Source organism: Chiloscyllium plagiosum, unplaced genomic scaffold, assembly GCF_037043375.1.
Source record: "Chiloscyllium plagiosum isolate Xiang-an unplaced genomic scaffold, Cpla_swu_hap1 HiC_scaffold_48, whole genome shotgun sequence".
NCBI classification, from domain to species: Eukaryota; Metazoa; Chordata; class Chondrichthyes; order Orectolobiformes; family Hemiscylliidae; genus Chiloscyllium; species Chiloscyllium plagiosum.
Genome location: NW_028270186.1, coordinates 13,460,507 through 13,483,021, shown reverse-complemented (window position 1 = coordinate 13,483,021; position 22,515 = coordinate 13,460,507). Strand labels below are relative to the sequence as shown.

Below are 22,515 nucleotides of genomic sequence, written 5' to 3'. Positions count from 1 at the left end.
ATGAAGCTGGAAAGGTACAGCAGATCGGGCAGCATCGGAGGAGCAGGAAAATTGACATTTTGAGTTGGTACCCTTCAGAATTTCTATTTGCTGTCTTTGCTGTGAAATTCCCGATCCAGAAAGTCAAATTCCTGTTATATTTTGCATATTTTTGCTCACTGGTCTTTCACACTCCAGACAAAATAAGCGTTCATGGTTGAAACCAGTTTTCAGGTACAGCTGTGTGCCCATTACCACAACAGGTCAATATACAATCTGATATGGCAGGATATACTGGATTGCAGATTTTTTGTCGCAAACCAAGGAACAATGAGGAGGGCATAGAGAGGCTAGGCACACCCAGCAGATGGAATTTAACACACAAAAACATGTGTAATTGTACCACTTTGGTTGGAAAATTGAGAAAAAATAATATAAATATTTTAAAAGCTAGGGTCAATTGATTCTTGATAACCAAGTAATTGGGCATAGGCAAGAATGTGGAGTAATCAGATCAACCCAGACCTTCTTGACTGGCCTACCTGTGATCCTAACCCATAGTGTGTATGAACTAAACAGTAGAATTGTAAAAGGGACTTTGTAAAAGAGAGACCTATATATTTGTATATGGTACATGAAGTCTGACTGAAAAGGAATATCATTTATCGTGGAACACTGAAACAGAACTTGTGCTGTTTCTGGGCTAGTCCCAGCCTGGGACAGACATTCCTAGCAGATGCATCCCTGAGTTTTCAGTGAGCTCCACACAGAGATTAATGAGTGATTCCTCATAAATCTTGTATGGGTTATCTTAGTACGCAAGTCTTTGATGAAGCTGTAAAGGGATCTTGCTGGTTTTATTCAGGTAAAAAGGACAGAACATTTAAGTTGAATACTTCAAAAGTACTGGCTAGGTCTTCTGAACATTCCATAGATAAATTATATTTCATGATTAGATTAGATTACTTACAGTGTGGAAACAGGCCCTTCGGCCCAACAAGTCCACACCGACCCGCCGAAGCGTAACCCACCCATACCCGTACATTTACCCCTTACCTAACATTACGGGCAATTTAGCACGGCCAATTCACCTGACCTGCACATCTTTTGGACTCTGAGAGGAAACCGGAGGGGAGAATGTGCAAACTCCACACAGTCAGTCGCCTGAGGCAGGAATTGAACCCGGGTCTCTGGCGCTGTGAGGCAGCAGTGCTAACCACTGTGCCACCGTGCCGCCCACATGTTGCATTATTTGATTATAAGCAGGATATTTTATAAAGATATCAACAGCTCAGAGAGGGCTGAGGAAAGATTCACTAGAATAGTACCAAGGATGAGGAACTTGAGTTACTTGGACAGTAGGAGAAGCTGACAATGTTCTCCTGAGAGCATAGAAATGTAAGAGGAAACATAGCTGAGTTATTCAATGTTGTGAACAATGAAGATAGCTAATTAAAGAGAAACACTAGGCATTGTGCCAGTAAGCACAGAATCTAGTTTTACAAAGAAACCAGGGACAGCATGAGGATTTTTTTGCAGTGACATGATCTGAAATGCAGTGGCTGAAAGAGAGATGTGGAGTGATTCAAAAGAATGTGAATATTCCACATGTACAAACACACATATATATAAACCTGACAGAGTTAACATTCGCAGGACAACAGGGAAAGAACACAGGTAATTGGACAAGTTGAGTTGTTCCACTAAAGAGCCATGGAAGAAAGGACTGAATGACTTCATTCCGTATGATACATAATTTCTGATCAGTCTGTTCAGACTTGTTATTACACATCTCTGGAGCAAATGATTCTTGAACCCAGGTCTCCTGGCTCAGAGGCTACCACTGTACTACAGGAACTCTCCTTCTTGTCCAGTATCACACAATTTTTTTTTAATCACTTGGTTATGGAATGTGGCATCAACGGTGATGTTAGAATTTAATTTCCATCCCAAGCGCCCTAGAGAAGGTCATGGTGAACTACTTCTTGAATCACTGCAGCTTTGGATTGTCAGAACATGCACAGTTCTGTTTGGAAAGTAGTTTCAGGATTTTGACCCAGTGGCAATAATGGAATGATTGGACTGTGGACTGTGAGAGGAAACCGGAGCACCCAAAGGAAACCCACACAGACACAGGGAGAATGTGCAAACTCCACATGTTTGAATGAGAATGCAAAAGGCATGGTTAGTAAGTTTGTGGATGACACTAAAATTGGTGGCATTGTAGATAATGAAGAAGGGTTTCTAAGATAAAAAGAGATCTTGATCAAAAAGGGTCAATGGGCTAAAAAATGGCAGATGGAGTTCAACTTGGATAAATGCAATGTATTGCATTTTGGTACAATAAACGGGGCATGACTTATACAATTAATTGTAGAGGTTGGATTGGCTGGAACATTTTTCCCCACAGCGTAGAAGGTTGAGCGGTGACCTTATAGGGGTTTATAAAATCATGAGTGATACAGATAGGGTTAATGGTAAGTCTTTTCTGTTGAATGGAGGATTTCAAGCCGAGGGGGCATATTTTTCAAGTGAGAGAAGAGAAACTTAAAAAAAAAGATATGAGGTTTTTTTTAACACCGAGAGTAGTTCATTTCCTGTGGAAGTAATGGATGCAGGCACAGTTACAACATTTAAAAGAGACTTAGATAAGTACATGAATAGGAAAGGTTTGGAGGGATATGGGCCAGGAGCAAGCAGGGGGACTAGTTTAGTTTGGAATTATGTTCAGAATGGACTGGTTGGACCGATGTTTCCATGCTGTGTGACTCTATGACTCTAAACAATCGTTTATAATTCTATTGTGAATCTAAACATTGATCTATTGATCTGTGATGGCACAACGTACCTTTTCAAACCTTTTCTGAACACTAAAGCATGCAGTGCTACTCATAAGTTCATAACATTTATAGCACCATTTGGATGGGAACAGCTGACCTTGTTAGGTGGGTTTCACCTTGCTCCCATACTGTGTACAGACTGTCCAGAGCATCACCCATTGTGGTTTCACATTGTGCCTCTCCAATCACTTTCAGATTCTACTCTGTTTACAATGGCTTGAACAGAATTAGGGATCACATGGGCTAACTGACAGAACATTGGCTGAAAGCAACAAAGCATCTGGTTGAAAAGAAACATCAACGGTACCATAGCAACACATCCTGCAACCACTGACAAAACAAACCACCTTGTTTCATTATTCACATTGAACACACTGAAAGCTCAAGCTGCTGTCAATAAGCACCATTTTACATTTGCCCCCAAAGTATATCCTGAAATGACTGTTAATTCCTTGAAAATTAGAGCCTATTGTCAAATAGACAAGACATGACCTGAGAACACCATGTGTCTTCATCACTGCACTGAGATTTCAATGTAGATCCAGATCATGGCCTCAGTTCAATGCCTCATCTGCAAGATAACAAATCTCCAAACGAGAGTGAAATTTTAAGACATGAACATACAAAAGACAAATATTTTCATAGATTCACCACCATGTGGAAGCAGGCCTTTCAGCCCATCAAGTCCACACCAACCCTCTGAAGAACATCCCACCGAGATTCACCTCCCCTATCTTATTTCTGTAACACTGCTTTCTGCAAGGCTAACCCACCTAAGCTGTGCAATCCTGGACAGTGTGGGCAATTTAGCATGGCCAATCCACCTAATCTGCACATCTATAGACTGTGGGAAGAAACCAGAGTACTGAAAGGAAACCTACGCGAACACAGGGAGAACGTACAAACTCCACACAGACAGTCACCCAAGGGTGGAATTGAACCTGGGTCCTGTAATGCAGTAGTGCCAACCACTGAGCCACTGTGCCCCTCTCACCATGCCCACTGTTTTGACTCAGAAACAAGAACATTACCTAAGGCTCAAAGATAAATGATTAACTTGAACACTTGGTGCCACATTGGTGACATCCACTGCTCCCTTTCCAAGGCTCAATTCTACTTGTAACAACTGTTAAGTGACAGCATGACCTCACAGGCTGCATGGGGACCTGGAGGTGATTCCCTCTCAACTTGATCTGTAAATATAACACAAGATGCTCTTATGTGCAATGATGCCTTCTGCAGTTGATGTGAGGCTTGGTGGAGAAGGCTTTAGTGCTCATGTAGCAATTGCAATACCCTCTTACTTCTCTGCAAAATGACTGATGGTTTCATCAGAATTAGGTGCAATGTTAAAGCTTCATGCTAAGTCATTCCATGACCCTCCTTACCAGAAGGTTCCATGCCCTACTGTATAGAGCAGCATGTCAATCCATCAATGTGTGAAGGATGACTATGCACATTGCAAACAACCTACTCTGGTCTTTGTGATCTCATATTGGTGCACAGAGAACATGACTGACAGGTTCAGCCAAAATGCAGTAGACATGCAGAGAAATGGAAGAGGACCAGGTTCACCAACAAGCCCAGATACAGCAGCAAGCTGCAGTGGATGCTGAACATCCTGCACATGAAGAGGCTTTTGGATGCAGCAGGACCAAACAGATATCCAGGTTCCATTGTGCAATGAAATGCAGGAAACACTGTCTTTTGATCGATCAGAACAATCCCAGAGCGATTGTAAACTAGGATACAAATCCACAGCTAGAAGCAAAAGGAGCATTATCATGAGAGGAATAAAGAGAACAAATAGAAAATAAAACTTTCACACAAAGTGTTGAGGCAGCATGGGATTTAAGCCACAAATTTGTACTTGATAAAGTCGCACAAAGCAGCAAAGAAATAAATTATGCAAAATCAAATAGAAGCCAAAAGCAAACCTTGGCCAGAACAACAGTGGAGTTTCTCTGCTCTTGGTCAAAAATTGTGTTAGAAGATCATTCGAGGCATCAAGAGGCAGTCTGCCAACTAAACTTCAGTTTAACAAATCATTCTAAAAAGCCAGCATCTTGTACACTACAGCACTCCCTCAGTAGTGCACTGAAGTGTTAGGTGGCATTACATGCTCAAATCTCTGGAATGGGTATTGAACCCTCAAAATGCAGGAAAGATATTATTTTGATGTAACAGAGCCATGATGAACTGTGACCTGGGATGCAAATATGGCCCTTGACTGAAAATCATGTGCTAACTCCAACTACTTCCACACACAGCACTCCCATTAAACTAAAGACGAACAATAACCTTTTTTAATCAAATGAATGCTGCAGAAAAATCTCTGCGTGGATAGAGAAATTAAGAAGTACAAAACTGGAAGACACTTAGGGGAGCCAGAGTTTCATTAATCTCGGTCCCCATGATCCAGTACATGGCAGCTGGAGATATTTCTGCAATCAAGGAGAAACTGTAGAAATAATAAAGAAATTTTTCTTTAATTTTCAGACAGAGCGAATCAACTCGGCAAGGTCCCACAGCTGCAATTTCTCATTCTTTTATCAATTAACTATGGTCTCACTGTGCCCTTATCCCTTTTCTCACACAACTCTGACAATAACAAGGCACTTATTCCCTCACACAGACTATAAGACTCTCTCTATCAACAGCCACTATGAAAACACTGAGATCTATTTGAACCTTATTAATTTCCCTGAAGCAGAAGAGAATGAATTCTCTTTCTTCCCCAAAGTACTCCTCTTTCTAAAAAATAGAATGGTTTGAAGCAGTTCACTTGGTACTGATTGAATCCATGCCCTTTAATTCCACTATTTGACCAGCACCTGTCAGTCATATAAAATGAAAACAAGGACTAAGGGAAAATGAAAGCACATCATAGCTCATCCCTCCAGCACTGCAACTCCCCCACTGGGAGAGTATGAATGCTTCTTCTGCAATTTGATTTGTAGACTATTAATTGTAATCAGGTTTTTTTTATCATCTCAAAGAATGTGTTTTGATTTCCTTGATTGACCAATTCGTAACGAGTAATTGTTGCAATATTCCTGACTTTGATGCATTCTTCTTAACTGGAGTTGAGGTGAAGGCCTGAATGCCCTGATATCTGTCTTGCTTTTCAAAAGAAGCCGCTCAATAATGGTGTTAGCTTCGGGAAACCAGTGTGTGAAGACTTGCTGCTGACTGACTGCATGATTCTGAAAGCTTCAGGTCATAACCTGTTCAGCAGAACCTGCTGCTTGAACTGAATGAAGTAGATGCAATTCACTTGCTTTTCAGCCATAGTGCATCAAGGGGCTTGTAATTTTCTGGAACCCCTCAGGCTGCAAGTTTGACCATCAATGTATATAGTAAATAGCCAAATACTGCAATTGTATTGAGGCAACTCACAGTGTAACATGCTCTATGGAGAATAGTTGAATATGATTGCACTTCCCATAAAGTCCAGTATGAAATATTTTGCAATGTAATTTTACAGATTTCATAAATAAAAGATAGTTTGGGGGGGGGGGAATTATTAGAATGATTCAACTGTGGAGCTAGCTTTCTGATGATTCGCAACAAATACAGTGAACAATGCAAAATATATCAACAGTGCCCATGTGTGTGATTTAGAACCATCAGGATAAAAATGACATTTCAAAAAGAGTTCATAGTCAATTACAGGAATAAGCATTTTTTAAGGTGCTGCATAGTGTGTAAAATATCACATTACAATTTACTATTTTACCTGAAGGAATGGGAGAGTTAAGAGAAAATTGCCATGACACATTGTGAATTAAAAATGTGCATTCATTATGACTGAAAAATGAGTGTTAATACATAAATGAATTCTGGATAAATACGTTTTTGCAAATTGTTAATTTGTGATTGAATCCACTCCAGCTGCTTTTTTATTTTATTCATTCATGTGGGCCAGCATTTATTGCCCATCCCTTACTACGCCAGAGAAGGTGGTGATAAGCTGCCTTTGTGGACTGCTGCAGAATTTTGGGGAGGGGCAGTTGTTGGGAAGGGAGATCCAGGATTTTGACTCAGTGACAGTGAAGAAACGGTGATCAAGTTTGAAGTCATGTCTTCAAGGCATGAGGAGGGGTGTGTAAATCTTGCAGTTGGTGATGTCACAGCTACCCTAGTCCTTCTAGATAAGGACATAAGAACTGGGAGCAAGAGTAGGACATCTGGTCCATGAAGCCTGCTCTGTCATTTAATAAGATCATGGTTGATCTTTTCATGGACTCAGCTCCACTTACCTGCCCACTCACCATAACACTTTCATTCCTTTACTGTTTAAACATCTGTATATCTTTGCCCTAAAAACATGCAACAAGGAAGCTTCAAATGCTTCACTGGGCAGGGAATGCCACAGATTCACAACTCGTTGGGTGAACAAGTTCCTCCTCAGCTCAGTCCTAAATCTGCTCCCCCTTATTTTGAGGCTATGCCCCCCAGTTCTTGTTTCACCCACCAATGGAAACACCCTCCCTGCTTTTACATTATCTATTCCCTTCATAATTTTATATTTAGTGGTTGTGAGTTGGGAAGGTGCTATATAAAGAGATTTGGTGAATCTTGCAAAGTGTACATCATAGCACTCTGCTTCAGCGGTGGAAAGAGTTAATCCATGTTTAAAATTAGTCAAACAAACAAATAACTAGCAGTGGGACCATACCCAGAAAGAGTGACAGTGGATTCAATACCAGAGTCCCAGAAGGAATGGTGTCACCAGAATGGAGTTGCAGCTTGATGGCAATACCATTCCTGTCATCTCTACTGCTACTAATTATGGGACAACAGTTCTGTTTATCAACATAAGAATAGCAGTGAATATCACGCAGACTCTATCATCTGAATGTTCTACAGCAAACAGAGTGAGCAGAATGCTTTTAATAGACTTTGATCTTATTTTCCATTTCAGTTGCATTCAGCTTGACTATCAGTGCACATTAAAATGTGCACTACAAAATGTATTGGTGTGAGTCTTAAAACTTTTGGCTTTTGCATAAAGAGCTGAAACTTTTAAATATTTGCTTTTCTTAATATTGAAGTTCCCAAATTAGGACAATCCAATGTCAATAAACATCTGCAGTATGGAAAAAACTGTCAGAAAGGAGGACAAATATTGGCTTTATATAAATAAAAAATAAGACTTTGCTTTTATCTTTTACAGATATTAAATTTGCCCCTTAGCACCTTACAACCGATAAAGCATTCTTGAAGAGTAGTCACTGTTGCAATGTAGTAAAATGCAGTTAATGCAATAAATGCATTTGAATTTACACAGCAAGCTTGCACAAACAACAATGCAATCATAACCAGTTAACAGCTTATTGTTGATTTTTGATTGAGTTGGTTGAGGAATGAATATTGTCAAGATGTTTGGGAGAACTCCCTTACCCTTCTTTCTACAGTGCTAGAGAGCCTTTTTACATCCAGCTCAAAAGGCAGAGAGAACCCAATTTTATGTTTCTGCTAAAATAAAGAACTTCCAGCAAGACAGCCCTGCCTCTTTACTGAGGACTCAGTGTAAACATTAGCTTTCTCATTCACCTAATGGCTGACAGCCTAGAATTGGCAGTTATGATGGAGTGGGCTTTGAACTCACAAGCTTCTCAATGAGAGGAGACAGTATTATTACTGATTTATGGCTGATAGTTCAACACATGATCTTTGCTTACATTGTTTATTTCCTAACTGACAGTCTCGATTTTGTAGCTCACCCTAAGAGTTGGTAAGACCAAGAGGCAGTTAAATATGATATGATCTGCAAGCAAATGCAACAGTGAAGTCTGGACATCATCGATTTGGGTGCAAGATTAATAATGTAGTCTCCTGAGTTCATTCTGTGATCCTCTGCCCAATTCACTCACAAAATCCCAAGCTCAATCTTTAATGAAGACAGTTTCTGGTAAATGAGCATCCAACTATAGAATTGTCAGTTTTGAGCAACTGCTGTATGAGAAGGAGTAATCTTCCTTTGCATCTCACCTGCATTGTGGTTCATCTATCCCTTATTAACGTTAACCTACTCATAGCACAGCAAATCACTCCGTTAGCCACTGAGATCACTCATCTTAGTGAGACAAAGAAATGGCCAATATATAAAAACACCATTAAAATTAATCGCCCACTATAGCACATGAATAAGACGCTGTCATAGTACAGCCATTCAACAGATGTTCTATGCCTTTGAAAACTAATTGTCCTTACTGAGCTTGAAGTTACAAATTTAATGCTCTTGTTTTGAAAATGAAACTAATTCCCATGAGAGTCATAGTTTTCCAGCCATGCTTTCCCTCAGGCACATTCAGGATATGGTCTAATAGAAATATATATCCCTCAGATTTGTCAGGCCAGTAAAGTAAAATCATCTGTTCCAGCAGCAACACAAAGATAAGTGGAAAGAAGAAAGAGTGTATGTGTGTGAGAGAGAGAGAGAGAGAGAGAGAGAGAGAGAGAGAGAGAGAGAGAAAGAAGATGCAATGTCTGCAAATAACATGAGCCATGCAGCTTTTTTAAAATTCATTGATTTGATGTGGGCATCACTGTCTGGGCCAGCATTTATTGTCCATCACTGATTGCCCTTGAGAAGTGACAGTGAGCTGCCTCCTTGAATCGCTGCAATGCATTTTTGCAGGTACATCCATAATGCTGTTAGGGAGGAAGTTCCAGGAAATTGACCCAGCGACACGAAGGGAATGGTGATATATTTCCAAGTCAGGATGGTGAATGCCTAGGAGGGTAATTTACAGGTAGTGGTATTCCCATGAATCATGTTGGCAACGTTTTGATCACTTCGACCAGTTTATGCCTTAAGTGCTCAGTGAGGCAGACAAAGAGACACAGATTTGGTTTGTAATTCAATCTGATTTTATTAACAAAACATTCCTTCTGAAAACACACCAGCATTTCCCAAATTCCCAAAATATTTACTCTCCATCTAGCTCTATCTCTGTGAGAAAGGATATTACCTGCAACAATCCACATGTTTGAGTTGGGCCATTAGAATCTCCTTTCTCTTCAACTGGCCCTCTTCCACAAAGATGGGTATTGCAGGAGTCAGGGTGGATCTTATCCTGGGTCTTCTTGGATTGTTGCATGGTTTTCAGCCAAAAACCTTGCTGCAAGTCTTCCCTGAGAATCTTTGCTGAGTCTTCACTAAGACAGCATCGTCACTGACGGGGTGACATCCAGGTGTGTGTTCTTATCTCTTCCAGAACAATCTGTAGCCTTGGCCAATCAGGTCATGAGCTAGATTCAAATCATCCAATAGGGTTATGCCGAGGCCCTTCACTGTTTCCAAGCCAGGAAGGTGTAAAGTGCACATACTCAGAGAGTCAAGATGCCTGATCAACACTTCTCCAATATACAGCCCCATGGCTGGCTGTATCTGGTTCTCCTTGAACTTTTGTAATCTCTTTGATCTTTGTTTCCATTGTTTTCTGTAGCCAATAGCTGCTGATTGCTGTTTAATTTAATTTGGTCAATTTTCTGTCATGCTTAATTTCTCCGGCTATGGGTCAATTTAGAATATCCAATTTTGGGCCTGTGATCACTTGACCACAATCCGCTACCCTTTTCCTTGGAGCGGGAGTGGTCATGGGTGTGGAAGGACAAAAAAAAGTAAATTTCTGCCATGTAAACTTGTGAATGGTACATATTGCTGCTACTGAATGTTGGTGATGATTGGAGTGAATGTTTGTGGATGTGATGCCAATCAAATGAGATACTTTGTCGTTGATGGCGTCAAGCTTCTTGAATGTGGTTGGAGCTGCACCCATCCATCAGACTCCTGACTTGCACCTTGTAGATGGTGGACAGGCTTTGGGGAATGATGAGATGAGTGACTCACAATAGGATTCCTAGCCTCTGACCTACTCTTGTAATCTCAGTATTTACATGGTTGGTCCAGTTCAGTTTCTTGTCAATGGTAACCCCAGGATGTTGATCATAGGGGATTCAGTGATTTAATGTCATTAAATGTCAAGGGATGATGGTAAGATTCTCTCTTGGTCATCATGCCACTTGTGTGGCACAAACGTCACTTGCCACTTGCCAGCCCAAACTTGGATATTGTGGGAATGACGGTCTTGTTTATTTGGGCCTGGACTGCTGCAGGATCAGTAGAGATGTGAATTCTGCTTGGTATTGTAATGGTAAACAAGCGAATAGTATTCTGCAGGAAGGTAACTACGTGCTGTGACTTTGACCAATTCCTGAGTGTAAACATAACCTTCTCGAGGAAATCCATAACCTGGACTGAGTTAACTGGTCTCAGCCAAGGCAAGCTGTAAGGGTGTTCCACAGTCAGTAACGGTGTTCCACAATTAATTCTGATGACCCTGTATTAAAGTTGCTTTTAATTAGATTAATTAGAATTCCGGATATTAATCAGTCATTAGACAGATCGACACCAGGCAAGTGTCAGATTTGTGCACACTTATTCACATTCATGCTGTGGGATCTGACTTCCATAACCATGAAGCACTTCAAGAGGCAGGTCATGGCCCTTATCAACCCTAGTCTCCCAGCCTGTCTCGGTTTTCTACAATTTGCACATCAAAATAACAGGTCTGCAGTGTATGCTATTTCCCTAGCCCTGCATTCAAGTTAGAACATCTGGACAACAGGGATACCTAAGGACTCCTACTCATCGACTATAGCTCTGCCTTCAACATAATTATCCCCCCCAGACTGATCTCAAAACTCCCAGACCAAGGTCTCAGCTCCACCCTCTGTAACGGAATCCTCAGCTTTCTGACCCAGAGACAGCAATCAGTGAAGATAGACAACTGCACCTCCTCCATGATAACACTCAACACTGGAGCCCCCCCAAGGATGCATTTTCATTCCCTAACTGGTACTCCCTGTACAGCCAACTGTGACGCCAAATTCTGAATAAACACCACCTACAAGTGTGCTGGTGATACCAACGTGGTCAGACGGATATCAAACAACCATGAGTCAGAATACAGAAAGGAGATAAAGAGCTTGGTGGTATGGTGCAGTGAGAACAACCTCCCTTGCAACATTGGCAGAACTAAAGAATTGATCATTGGCTTCAAAAGGAAGGAGGAGAACATGCCCCCCCCCCCCCCCTCCCCATCTACAACAACGGAGCTGAGGTGGAGAGGGTGGAGAGCATCAAGTTCCTTGGAGTGACGATAACCAACAACCTGTCCCGGACTGCCACGTGGATGAGACGGTCAAGAAGGCACAACAACACCTCTTCTTCCTCCAGAGTACACAGAAATTTGGCATGGTCCATAAGGACCCTCAGCAACCTTTACAACTGTACAATAAAGAAAGCATACTGTCCGGGTGCATTACGATCTGGTATGGCAACTGCTCTGTTCAGGACCGTAAGAAACTACAGAAGGTTGTGTGCACAGCCCAGATCATCATGTAAGTCCAATGTCCATCCATGGACTCCATTTACATGTCCCATTGCTGCGGAAAGGCTGCCCAAAGACCCATTGCACCCCAGTAACACTCTCCTACAATGTCTTCCATCAGGCAGAAGATGCAGAAGCTAAAACACATGCACCCCAATAAATTCAAAAACAGCTTCTTTCCGGCTGTTATTAGACTAATGAATGGACTCTCTAACTTCAAATAATGTTGATCTTGCTAATGTTGATCTTGCCTACCACATGTGGGATTATTGTATTGGAATGTGCTTGGAATGAATGTTACAAGGTCTGCCTGCTAGCCCATTGAGAATCTCTGTTCCCTGGTCCAATCAGGGAATCCTGGCTGATATATAGATAGGAAAGTAATAAAGAATTAAGGACTTTTCACGTTTAAATAAAGAATGACTTGGTGACAGGATATCTGCCACTGTGGAGTTATTTCATTATTCTCTCCTTTTTCCAATACTGGCCTGATTTTTCAGAGCAGCTGCTATGAAGGCTGCCTGAGATCTGGTCAAGTAAAGTAGTCTTGCCCTTTATGACTTCTGGGATGAGAGATCTGTCAGCCTCGTTGGAACCAGACTCCAGCTGGTCATCACCCAGATAAGGCCAGCAGCATTGAGGTCCTTACAATGATGAGGTCATTGGACACTGTAACATCACCCTCAGCTTATGCAAAAAATGGTGCAGGGCTCTCACTGATTCTTCATAAATGTTATGTTTGTGAGTGCTTTTAAGGAATGACTGATTGCTATCAATGGCTGACAGACATGCAGGCTAAGGTGCATTCTTTTTCATGCACAGGATGTGGACATCGTTGGCTAGGCCAGCATTTATTGGCCATTTCTAATAATCTTGTGGAAGGTGGTAGTGAAGTGCCTTCTTGAACCATTGCAGTCTTTGCAAGGATCACAAAGATGGCTGCACCAGCTATCAATTATCTTTTTCTGACTGTTCAAAATTGCAATTGCATCTGCAGCATGTGCTTTAGTATCTAACAGAGCGCTGAGAGGGCACGGCATACTCGTCTGGCAGGCTCCAACAGCAAAGCTTTTGTCTGACCTTTTTATAAGGTATCATTAAGTTCTACTGCTCTTGCCTGCAGCTCAGAAGTTGAAACTGCGGGAAGAAAGGTGGAAGCAACCTTTCTGCTCTGTTTACTAAACACTGTGTCTGTGTATTCCCAACCTGACCATCATGCCCATTCAGTGTGATTTGGTGTGGGAAGAGGTCCAAAGCTATTGAATTCATCCCTCTCAGTTGTTCTCAGACAGAATACTCTTTGATAATAAACTTAAACACAAACAAATGGAAAGAAAGGTAAAACACAAACACATAGAAGAACTGCAAGATCAGGCTTATTTTTCTCAGTTCTTACATAGGATGTGGATGTTGCTGGTCAGGACAGCATCTATTGCCCATCTGTATTTTGAACAATGGCTTGCAGGCCCTGTCAAAGGGCAACCACATTGTTGTAGGTCTGGAGTCACATGTAGACTAGATCAGGTAAGGATGGTAGATTTCCATCCCAGAAGGATGTTAGTGGATCAGATCAGATTTTATAACAGTTACCACTACTGAGACTACCCTATATTGCACATTTATTAGTTATTGAAAATCCACTAGTTACCCGGCCAAGATTTGAGCCTGTATTTACAGAGTATCGGCCTGGGCCATCAGTCTCCCTTTACCATCATGTCCCCAAAAGCCATGCAGGACATGATTAAATGGTGCCTATTTTCCAATGCAGGTTTTGTGCAAATATTGAACTGCTTGGCAATTTATACGAGAGCTGCATGCAGATGGTGTTAACTGTGCTGCCAAGTGCCTGTATGCCTCAGGTTTGTGTGATGCTAGCACAACTGAGAGCCAGTTTGCAGCTCTTAAAGTGAAGCAGGTGCTGGAACATGTTGCAGTGAGTGTGGAGAAAGAATACTGAATGATTGATAGCACGACAAGTCAGAGAGAGAGATCCAAAGTCCTCTGTTATTTCTCTGGACATCTTAACCAGAGGAGGTTGTGAACAGGAGATCAGCAGCAAGCCATAGACTCCTCAGTCAAACTGTGCAAAGGCAGTGGGAGGAGATGTTTGTTACAATGAATGCTAAAATTGGAGTCCCAGGGTTGCTGTGCTATAAGGACTTTCAGTGACTTTACATGACTTTAATGTTATGGGAAGGATATTATTAAGCACGGTGGATCAGTGGTTAGCACTGCTGCCTCACAGCGCCAGGATTCCAGGTTTGATTCCAGCCTTGGGTGACTGTCTGTTGGAGTTTGCGTATTCTCCCCGTACCTGCGTGGGTTTCCTCCGGGTACTCTGGTTTCAAAGATGTGCAGGTCAAGTGAATTGGCCATGCTAAATTGTGCATAGCTGTTAGGTGCATTAGTCAGAGGGGGTTGGATTACTCTTCAGAGGGTCGGTGTGGACTTGTTGGGCCGAAGGGCCTGTTTCCACACTGCAGGGAATCTAATCTAAAAGCTGAAGATGGTTCAAAAAAGATTTACCAGGATGTTGCTGAGAATAGAGTTTGAATTATAAGAAGTGGCTGGATAGGCTGGGACATATTTCACTGGTAGATGTTTCTAAAATCATGAGGGGTATAGATAAGGTGCATGGCAGGTGTCTTTCCCCTAAGGTGGGGGATTTCAAGACTAGGCAACATACTTTTAAGGTGAGAGGAGAAAGATTTTAAAAAGACATGAGGGGCAATTTTCTCACACACAGAGTGGTTCATGTGTGGAATGAACCTCCAGAGGAAGTGATGAATGTTGTACAGTTACAATGTCTAAAAGGCATTTAGATAAATACATGACTAAGAAATGTTTAGAGGGATATGGGCCAGGAGCAGGCAGGTGGGACTAGTTTAGTTTGGGATCATGTTTAGCATGGTTTGGCTGGACCGAAGGGTCTGTTTCCATGCTGTCTGACTCTATAACTAGGAAATGTTGCAAATACCATCTGCTCCTGTCTGAAAGCAGCCAAACATGAGGCAACAGTCACCTTTCCAGTCACTGGCAATGCTGTGCTCACTCTGCTGTGGAGCTGCACCAAGTGGCACATTTCAGTGAAGACATTCTGGGTGAAGTAGAGATGGCTGACGTCCTGATCCCCAGTGAGGTTCAGTGCAGGGAATTGCTTCCAGAATGTATTGTCTTCCAACAGTCCATCTTGCTCTCTGACACCTCATACAGTCATTCAAAGGGGATGTAAATTACTGCAATCGTTTTTATTGTTCGTGCAGTATCAGGTCAAAGTCCTTCGGTATTTGCCTTATGGACTTCAGCAACTTTAAACAACTCTAGAAACCGCAGAACTCCCAGCAATTCACATTGAAGGCCAACAGAAATGCACCAGCAACTAACTGAAAATAGTTAATGGTTCCTTAAGCAAGAAATAATGGAGGTATCCTTCCTGCTATCAAGTACATGTTTACCTGTTTTAGCAGACGCGCACTAAAGCTTGGGGCAGCTGCCACTAAGGTGCAGAGGGGAAAGACCACAGTCTGAGGTCTTTCTGCTGAAGTTAAATGGGGATCTGTTCAGTTACTGGATCCTCCCAGTACCTCAAATGTGCATAAATATAATTCTGTACAGATAAGAGGTGCCTTTGGCTTGTTTGTTGGATGGAATCAAATTCCAACTTTTGTTTGTGTTCTTCATATATTACTATATGGACCAAACTACTTTAGTGACTTTGTGCATTCTTTTTTTTTAATGAATAAAGAATATTTTTGAAATGAAAAAAACCAGTATGAGCAGGCATGTTTCATTACTCGATGAAAGCATTGGCATCAAATCAGTGTTCCTGGGCTGCCTGCACATGCAATCACAGTCTCACCAGCAGTATGCCAAGTCCAAAGTGGCATCCAAAGCACCACAAAACCTGACATCACAAAGCCACATTTCATGGCTGTGAACTTTCTCTGGCATACTGATTTTCATATCTCCACAGACTCACTCATAAACAGAAACATTCACAGACCCACTGTCCCACAAATACATACTCACAAGCACATGCTCATGCATTTCAGGTGAACACGCACCAGCGCACACGTATACTCACACTCACACACAACTAAATGCAGATAAATATACATGCACACAATTCTATTCAGAGTACTCCTTCAGTTCCGTCAGCATCTGGCACGAATGGACAAGCAGAGCTATCCATCTTCCCAGCTTATTCCTGACAGCTTCACAGAAAGAGACTGCCACCTGGTTCATCCTGTTCTATTTACTGTTCTCTCTTTAAGCAGTGCTGCGGGAATAATTACATTTCTAATTACATCTTTAGGCTTTCTCTCTGGAGACTAGCGAGCATTTATACAGAGAAGAATGCATGTGAGAACGGTTTCAGAAAGTTAATGTGTAAGATAGATCAGTCACAGTTAACAGTTACAACACTAATTTCTCAGTCACAATACATAAACCCAAGACTGAATCTTATGTGTTTTTGGCCAGTGTGAATTGCATTGAGCTTTCTGGAGGGATTCTTGCCTCCAGAAAGGCCTAATGAGGAGCTTTCTCACCATATCGTCCCAAATTTGCCTCATTAATGACCTACCTCACCTGGTTGTGTGACAATGCTGACTGGCACAGCAAGGCATGGAAAAGCAAGGCATGAGTGCTGCAAGCACGCAGGTAACTGCAAAGTGAGTGAGCACAGTGAGAGCAAGTGGTGCCCCTGAGATACACAACCTGGTCCAATCCATGAGCTTGTCCATGCAGCTTTTCGATGCCAGTTGCTGGTGTGTCCTGCAATGTAAGTCTGTGCTTTCTGAGCAGTCTGCAATCAATCAAAGGCATGCGTGCTGTCTGTCAAGGAGTTGGTAAATGTTCGTGAATTTGGATGGGGTGCAGCTGATGTCTGTGGTTTGTGCTCCTAGATGCTGTTTGTCCCTCCCCACTTATACTGGCAACTGGTGAGAAATTCAGCCTGACATTCAGCATAAAATATGAAGTGAGCTGTCCCTGATGTCGAGATAGGCTTCATGGATTCTCGTCTGATTGTACTACAAATGTTGAAATAATCCACATCTGCAGACCTGTAGAAGCTTCTGTCCTCAAACATAAAACCAGCTGACATCTACAGAAGACTGCATTATTACACTGTCATTTGGAAGAGATATTAAACCAAAGCCTTTCTGCCCTCTCAGGTGGACGCATAAGGTCTGATTGCTATTCAAAGAGCAGAGAATTTCTCCCCAGTGTTTTGGCCAACATTTATGGGTGAAATTATCTGCGGATTATTACATTGCTGTTCATTGAAGTTTACTGTGTGGCTTCTGCGTAAGTGCAAGTCTTTCTTGATTTTTCTAATTAGAGATTGATAAAATCTATAGCTCAAAGGAAGACTAATTGGCCCATCAAATTAATTCCAGCTATTTGGTTAAAATTTATCGCACTCCTCTCCCTTTTGCCCATAGTTATCTTTATTATTTTCCTTCCTATATCCTTCAAATGGTATTATTGAATCTGCTTTCAACCCCTTTCAGTGCACTCCAAATTTCTGCTTAAAAACATATTTCCTCATGTTAGTTTTTGGATATCACCTTCAAACTATGCCCTCAGGACTTAGTAAACTTTTTTGCTTCAGAAAATCTCTATTCCATCAGAACAATCCACAATTCTGAGCTCCTCAATTAAAATTCTCTGCTCTTAGGATAACAACACCAATATCTCCAATCTCTTCAAATGACCAAAAATGTGCGACCCTCATACTATTCTTGTAAATCACTATCTTCTCATGTGCCTTGAGACTTTGGTTAAAATATGATAGTCAAAATTGAACACAATACTTCATTTGATGCCTAGTTGGTCGTTGATAAGATTTAAAATTACGTCCTTTCTTTTGTACTCTATTTCTCTGTTTACATATTCTGGAAACTTGAATATATGTTTTTGAATCTGCCATCTCAACTTGTCCTACAAACCTCATGGATTAATGTACACATACTCTTTAGTCTCTCTATTCTTGCACCCTTTTAAATATTACACCATCTAGTTCATATTTTCTCTGCTCATTTTTCAAACAAAGTCAATAATTTCACACTCCTTTGTATCAAATTTAATTTTCCTTACTTGGTCACAGGGTGAGGACATCGCTGGGTAGGTCAACATTTATTGCCCATCCCTAATTGCTCAGTTGGCAGTTAAGAGTCAACCACATTGCCAAGGGTCTGGAGTCACGTGTCATCCAGACCAGATAAGGGTGGCAGTTTCCTTCCCTAAAAGGCATTAGTGCACCAGATGGATTTTTCCACCAGTCCACAACGGTTTCCTGATTACCATCAGAGTCCTAATTTCAGATAGTTATTGGAATCAATTTTTAATTGAAAAAAATGGCTTCATTCAAAATTTGAATTCCAAAATTCAAAATCCATCATCTGCACTGACAGTGTTCAAATCCAGACCCCCAGAATGTTACTGGGGTATCTGGATTAACCGTCTAGCAATTAATACCACTTGGCCATCACCTTCCCTGTGTCATGTGTCTGGTAGTATGAGCTTCTTTAAGTATATAAAAAAAGAGAGACCAAAATGAACATAGACCCCTTCGAGAAGGAGGCTGCAAAATAATAATGGGGAACCAAGAAATGGCAGAAGTGTTAAATAAATACTTTTTGGTAGAAGATATTGTGGTGTGGACTGAGGAAATGAATAAAATAACAATCACAGGAGGAAAAGTACTTTGATGACTACTAGGCATAAAGGCCTACTGGTACACTGTACCACATGGGGCTCAGGAGAAAGTGAGGACTGCAGATGTTGGAGATCTGCATTGAAAGGTGCAGCACTGGAAAAGCACAGCAGGTCAGGCAGCATCTGAGGAGCAGGAGAATCAACATTTTGGGCATGATTCCTGATGAAGAATGTGGAAGGAAGTAGTGAAGGCCTGATAGGAATCTTTCAAGAATTCTTCAAGTCAGAGACTGTAAACTGTCAATGAAACACCCTAATTCAAAAACAGACAGAGGCAAAAGAAAATGTTAACTACAGGCCAGTAAGTTTAACATTTATTGTTGGGAAAATGTTATATCCTATTATAGAGGGTGTGATAGCAGAACATAGAACAGTGGGGAGAGAGGGGGACAGTGAGAATGATTTCAGATTCAGAACAGTGGGGAGAGATGGGTACATAGAACATAGAACATTATAAAGCAGTACAGGTCCTTCGGCCCTCAATGTTGCATTGACATGTGAAAACAATCTGTAGCCCATCTAACCTACACTATCCCATTATCATCCATATGTTTATCCAATGACCATTTAAATGCTCATAAAGTTGGCAAGTCTACTCCTGTTGCAGACAGTGTTCTGCGCCCATACTACTCTGAGTAAAGAAACTACCTCTGACATCTGTCTTACATCTATCACCCCTCAACTTAAAGCTATGTCCCCTTGTGCTAGCCAGCACCATCCAAGGAAAAAGGCTCTCACTGTCCACCCTATCTCATCCTCTGATCATCTTGTATGTCTCTATTAAGTCACCTCTCAACCTTCTCTCTAACAACTATGAGATTCATTTTTGATTCAGGACAGTGGGAGAGAGGGGAACAGTGGGATTAATTTCATTGATTACCAATGGACGAAGAGTAAAGAAGACCAACTGGTCTTAATTTATTCTAAGGACATGTTTCCTTTTTACACTTGAAAAAAAAATGCTCAATTTTGAAAATAAATCAGACAGAGTGCAATATAAAGTGAGAAATACTGGTCACACTCAGATTGGTGGAGTTTTTCAGTGTGCTCCCGCATTTTATCTCATTCTCTAAATCATAAACTTTACGATTAATATTTAGCAAAAGTTGAGTTTATTGTACAGGATGTGGTAACAGACCACAGGACAATAGGGAGGGTGCAGGAGAGTGGGATTAATTTCGGATTCTTAAAATATAAAACACCATTGTAAAAAATATTTGTTTTGATTTTAAAAAATCTCTGCCTAACCTGCCAAGTTTTATATTGCCACTTTTCTGAAAAGAGCCGAAAAGAATTGAACTTTAAGAGCTCGAATCATTGTCTGCAGATAGTAATCAATTCCATTTGAGAACGCCAGAAACTTCCCATTTAATGGAAATTTAAAATAGATAAACCAAATCTGAGCAGTAAAAGTTGAGGTTTGGACTAAAATAAAACAACCGTCCTCCTTACAAAAAGGATTTTTTTGGATTCGAAGCTGCTGATCTGTTGAAAGATGCAACTTTCGTGACTCAGGCACGTTTTCCTTTAAAACGCTGTTGGTTTCTCACTTACCCAGAAAAATGTCGCGAAGATCCCCAGGGTCACTTTCAGCAGCAGGTACCTGGCATCGATCCCCCCGCAGTGTGGCCGGGAGCCTCCACACATCCTGCCCGTCCGGATCCGGATCCCTTCCCTGAAATCTCAACAACAAGAGGACAGCACTTCAACCAAAGCAACTTCCGCCTCCAGAGCGAAAGTGAAAACTGCTACTGAAGAGTTGCACTGGTGGCCGGGCGAGCCCTTCCATGACTGTGAGTCCACTCAGTCTCAGTGTACTCCATGGATGTGTTTTCTCTTACTCGACTTTTTACGTAAAAGATTTTGTTATGACCGGAGCGGATCACACAACCCTTCTTCAAGGGCTTGTGTTGTCCAATCTCCCGAGGTATAGCCTCCCTCTCACAATCATTAAGCCATAACAATCCTCTCCAACTATCGCCATCCCCCCCACCTCAGAGCCCCGGCCTTTGGCTAGTGTCCCTACCTCTAGGCCAGAAAGCCTGCAGTCCAGTCCCTTCAGTGCTGCAGGTGTGTCACCACACTGAAAACAAACATCATTTGGGCGGAATGCCAACCAGGGGAGTGCCAAAGTTCACAACGGTGGGGAGGGAAGGAAATTACTGAGGGATTTGAAAACCGGGAATGTTGAGAACTTGTTCACGGGTCTGGAAACCAATGAAGGTCGGTGAGTGGGACTTGGTACCAGTTAGATGACAGGCAGCACAATGCCAGTCAGGGTCAAATCCAGGACTGGGGCAAGAAAGGCAGAATTGAAGGATTCCGCTGAAGCAACAGCAGAAGTAAGTAATGGTAAAATCAAGACATTGTTCATGACACATGGGGAATTGTGTAAGAAACCCAGTCCAGGCTCAAATATGAATGCTGACAGTGGATTTATTTTTTATTCAAGCAGACTGCTGGATGTCCTGGGCGAGTATATATATAGGGCCATTATCATTAGACTAAATTACTGCAGAAACAAAACAATCAAGATGAATTTTTCACTATGGTGTTATTGGTCCAACTCTCAACGAAGACTGAAAACACAAACTCTGCATCCAATAAATCATATACAAATGGTCAAAAGTGAGAAGGAATATTCAAGATAGAATTCACACAACCTTCAAAATAGTTGAACCATCACGATGAGATGGTCTGAACAAGGATTCAGCTGGAGCAGCAGCAGAAATAGGCAATGGTAAAATCAGGACATTGTTCATGACACATGGGGAATTGTATAAGAAACCCAGTCCAGGCTCAAATATGAATGCTGACAGTGGACTAATGTTTTATTCAAGCAGACTGCTGGATGTCCTGGGCGAGTACGTATATAGGGCCATTAACAAGACCGGGTTTCACTTAGTTCTAAAGAGCAAGCCATGGAAGACCTCAAATGGAAGTGGTCCTGATGTACCAGTAAGACTGCAGGATAGTCTTATGCTAAACATGGTCCTAAGCTTTCACCTGCAGGCCAATTCTGTACCTTAGTTTTACAATTGAATGCAGAATGTAAACTCAAGTCAACTTTTCCATGTCAGACTAAGATTGCACCTTTCACACTCCAGGACAGTCCAAAACATCTTGAAGTCAACTCTGTCGCGTTCTTTTCTGTGGTCTGAGATCATTACAGCCTTAAAAAGTCAACAAAGCCCCTGCTTAATGTTCCTCTTCTGCACTGAATGTGGAGTGCCAACCCAGACTTGTGCTCAAGACTACACCTGTTCAAGAAGGCAGCTCATCGCCACCTTAGTCTAGCTCGTAAGTCTGTAAATGACATGAAAATTGGTGGAGTTGTGGATAGTGAGGACGGCTATCAAAGGATGCAACACGATATCAATCAGTTGGAAAGTTGGGCAGGGAAATGGCTAATAGAGTTTGCTCCGGACAAGTATTGGGTAATGCATTTTTCGAGGTGGATAGAATGGAGAATTGGAGTCACATTCCCAGAGTGGAAATGTCAAATACAAGTGGAAATAGGTTGAAGGTGAAAGGGGGAAAGTTTAAAGGAGATGTGCAGGGAAAGATTT

The 22,515-nt window shown here is 41.6% G+C and overlaps 1 protein-coding gene across 3 annotated transcripts in view; it reads right to left on the bottom strand.

Annotated features, from left to right (window-relative positions):
- LOC122543140 (tetraspanin-15) overlaps positions 1-21,105 on the bottom strand; it is a 181,360-nt gene extending 160,255 nt beyond the window's left edge. Inside the window, exons 1-2 of one of the 3 annotated variants that reach the window (XM_043681488.2) lie at positions 20,973-21,105; positions 20,501-20,628 (exon numbers count right to left, since the gene is read on the bottom strand). In XM_043681488.2, the coding sequence (XP_043537423.1) occupies positions 20,501-20,593 (93 nt within the window). In that variant the 5' untranslated portion in view covers positions 20,594-20,628; positions 20,973-21,105. Of the gene's footprint in view, positions 1-20,500; positions 20,673-20,972 lie in introns of those variants that run through there. The other 2 variants (XM_043681489.2, XM_043681491.2) reach the window with 2 other exon arrangements.
- Between the last annotated feature and the right edge of the window lie 1,410 nt (positions 21,106-22,515).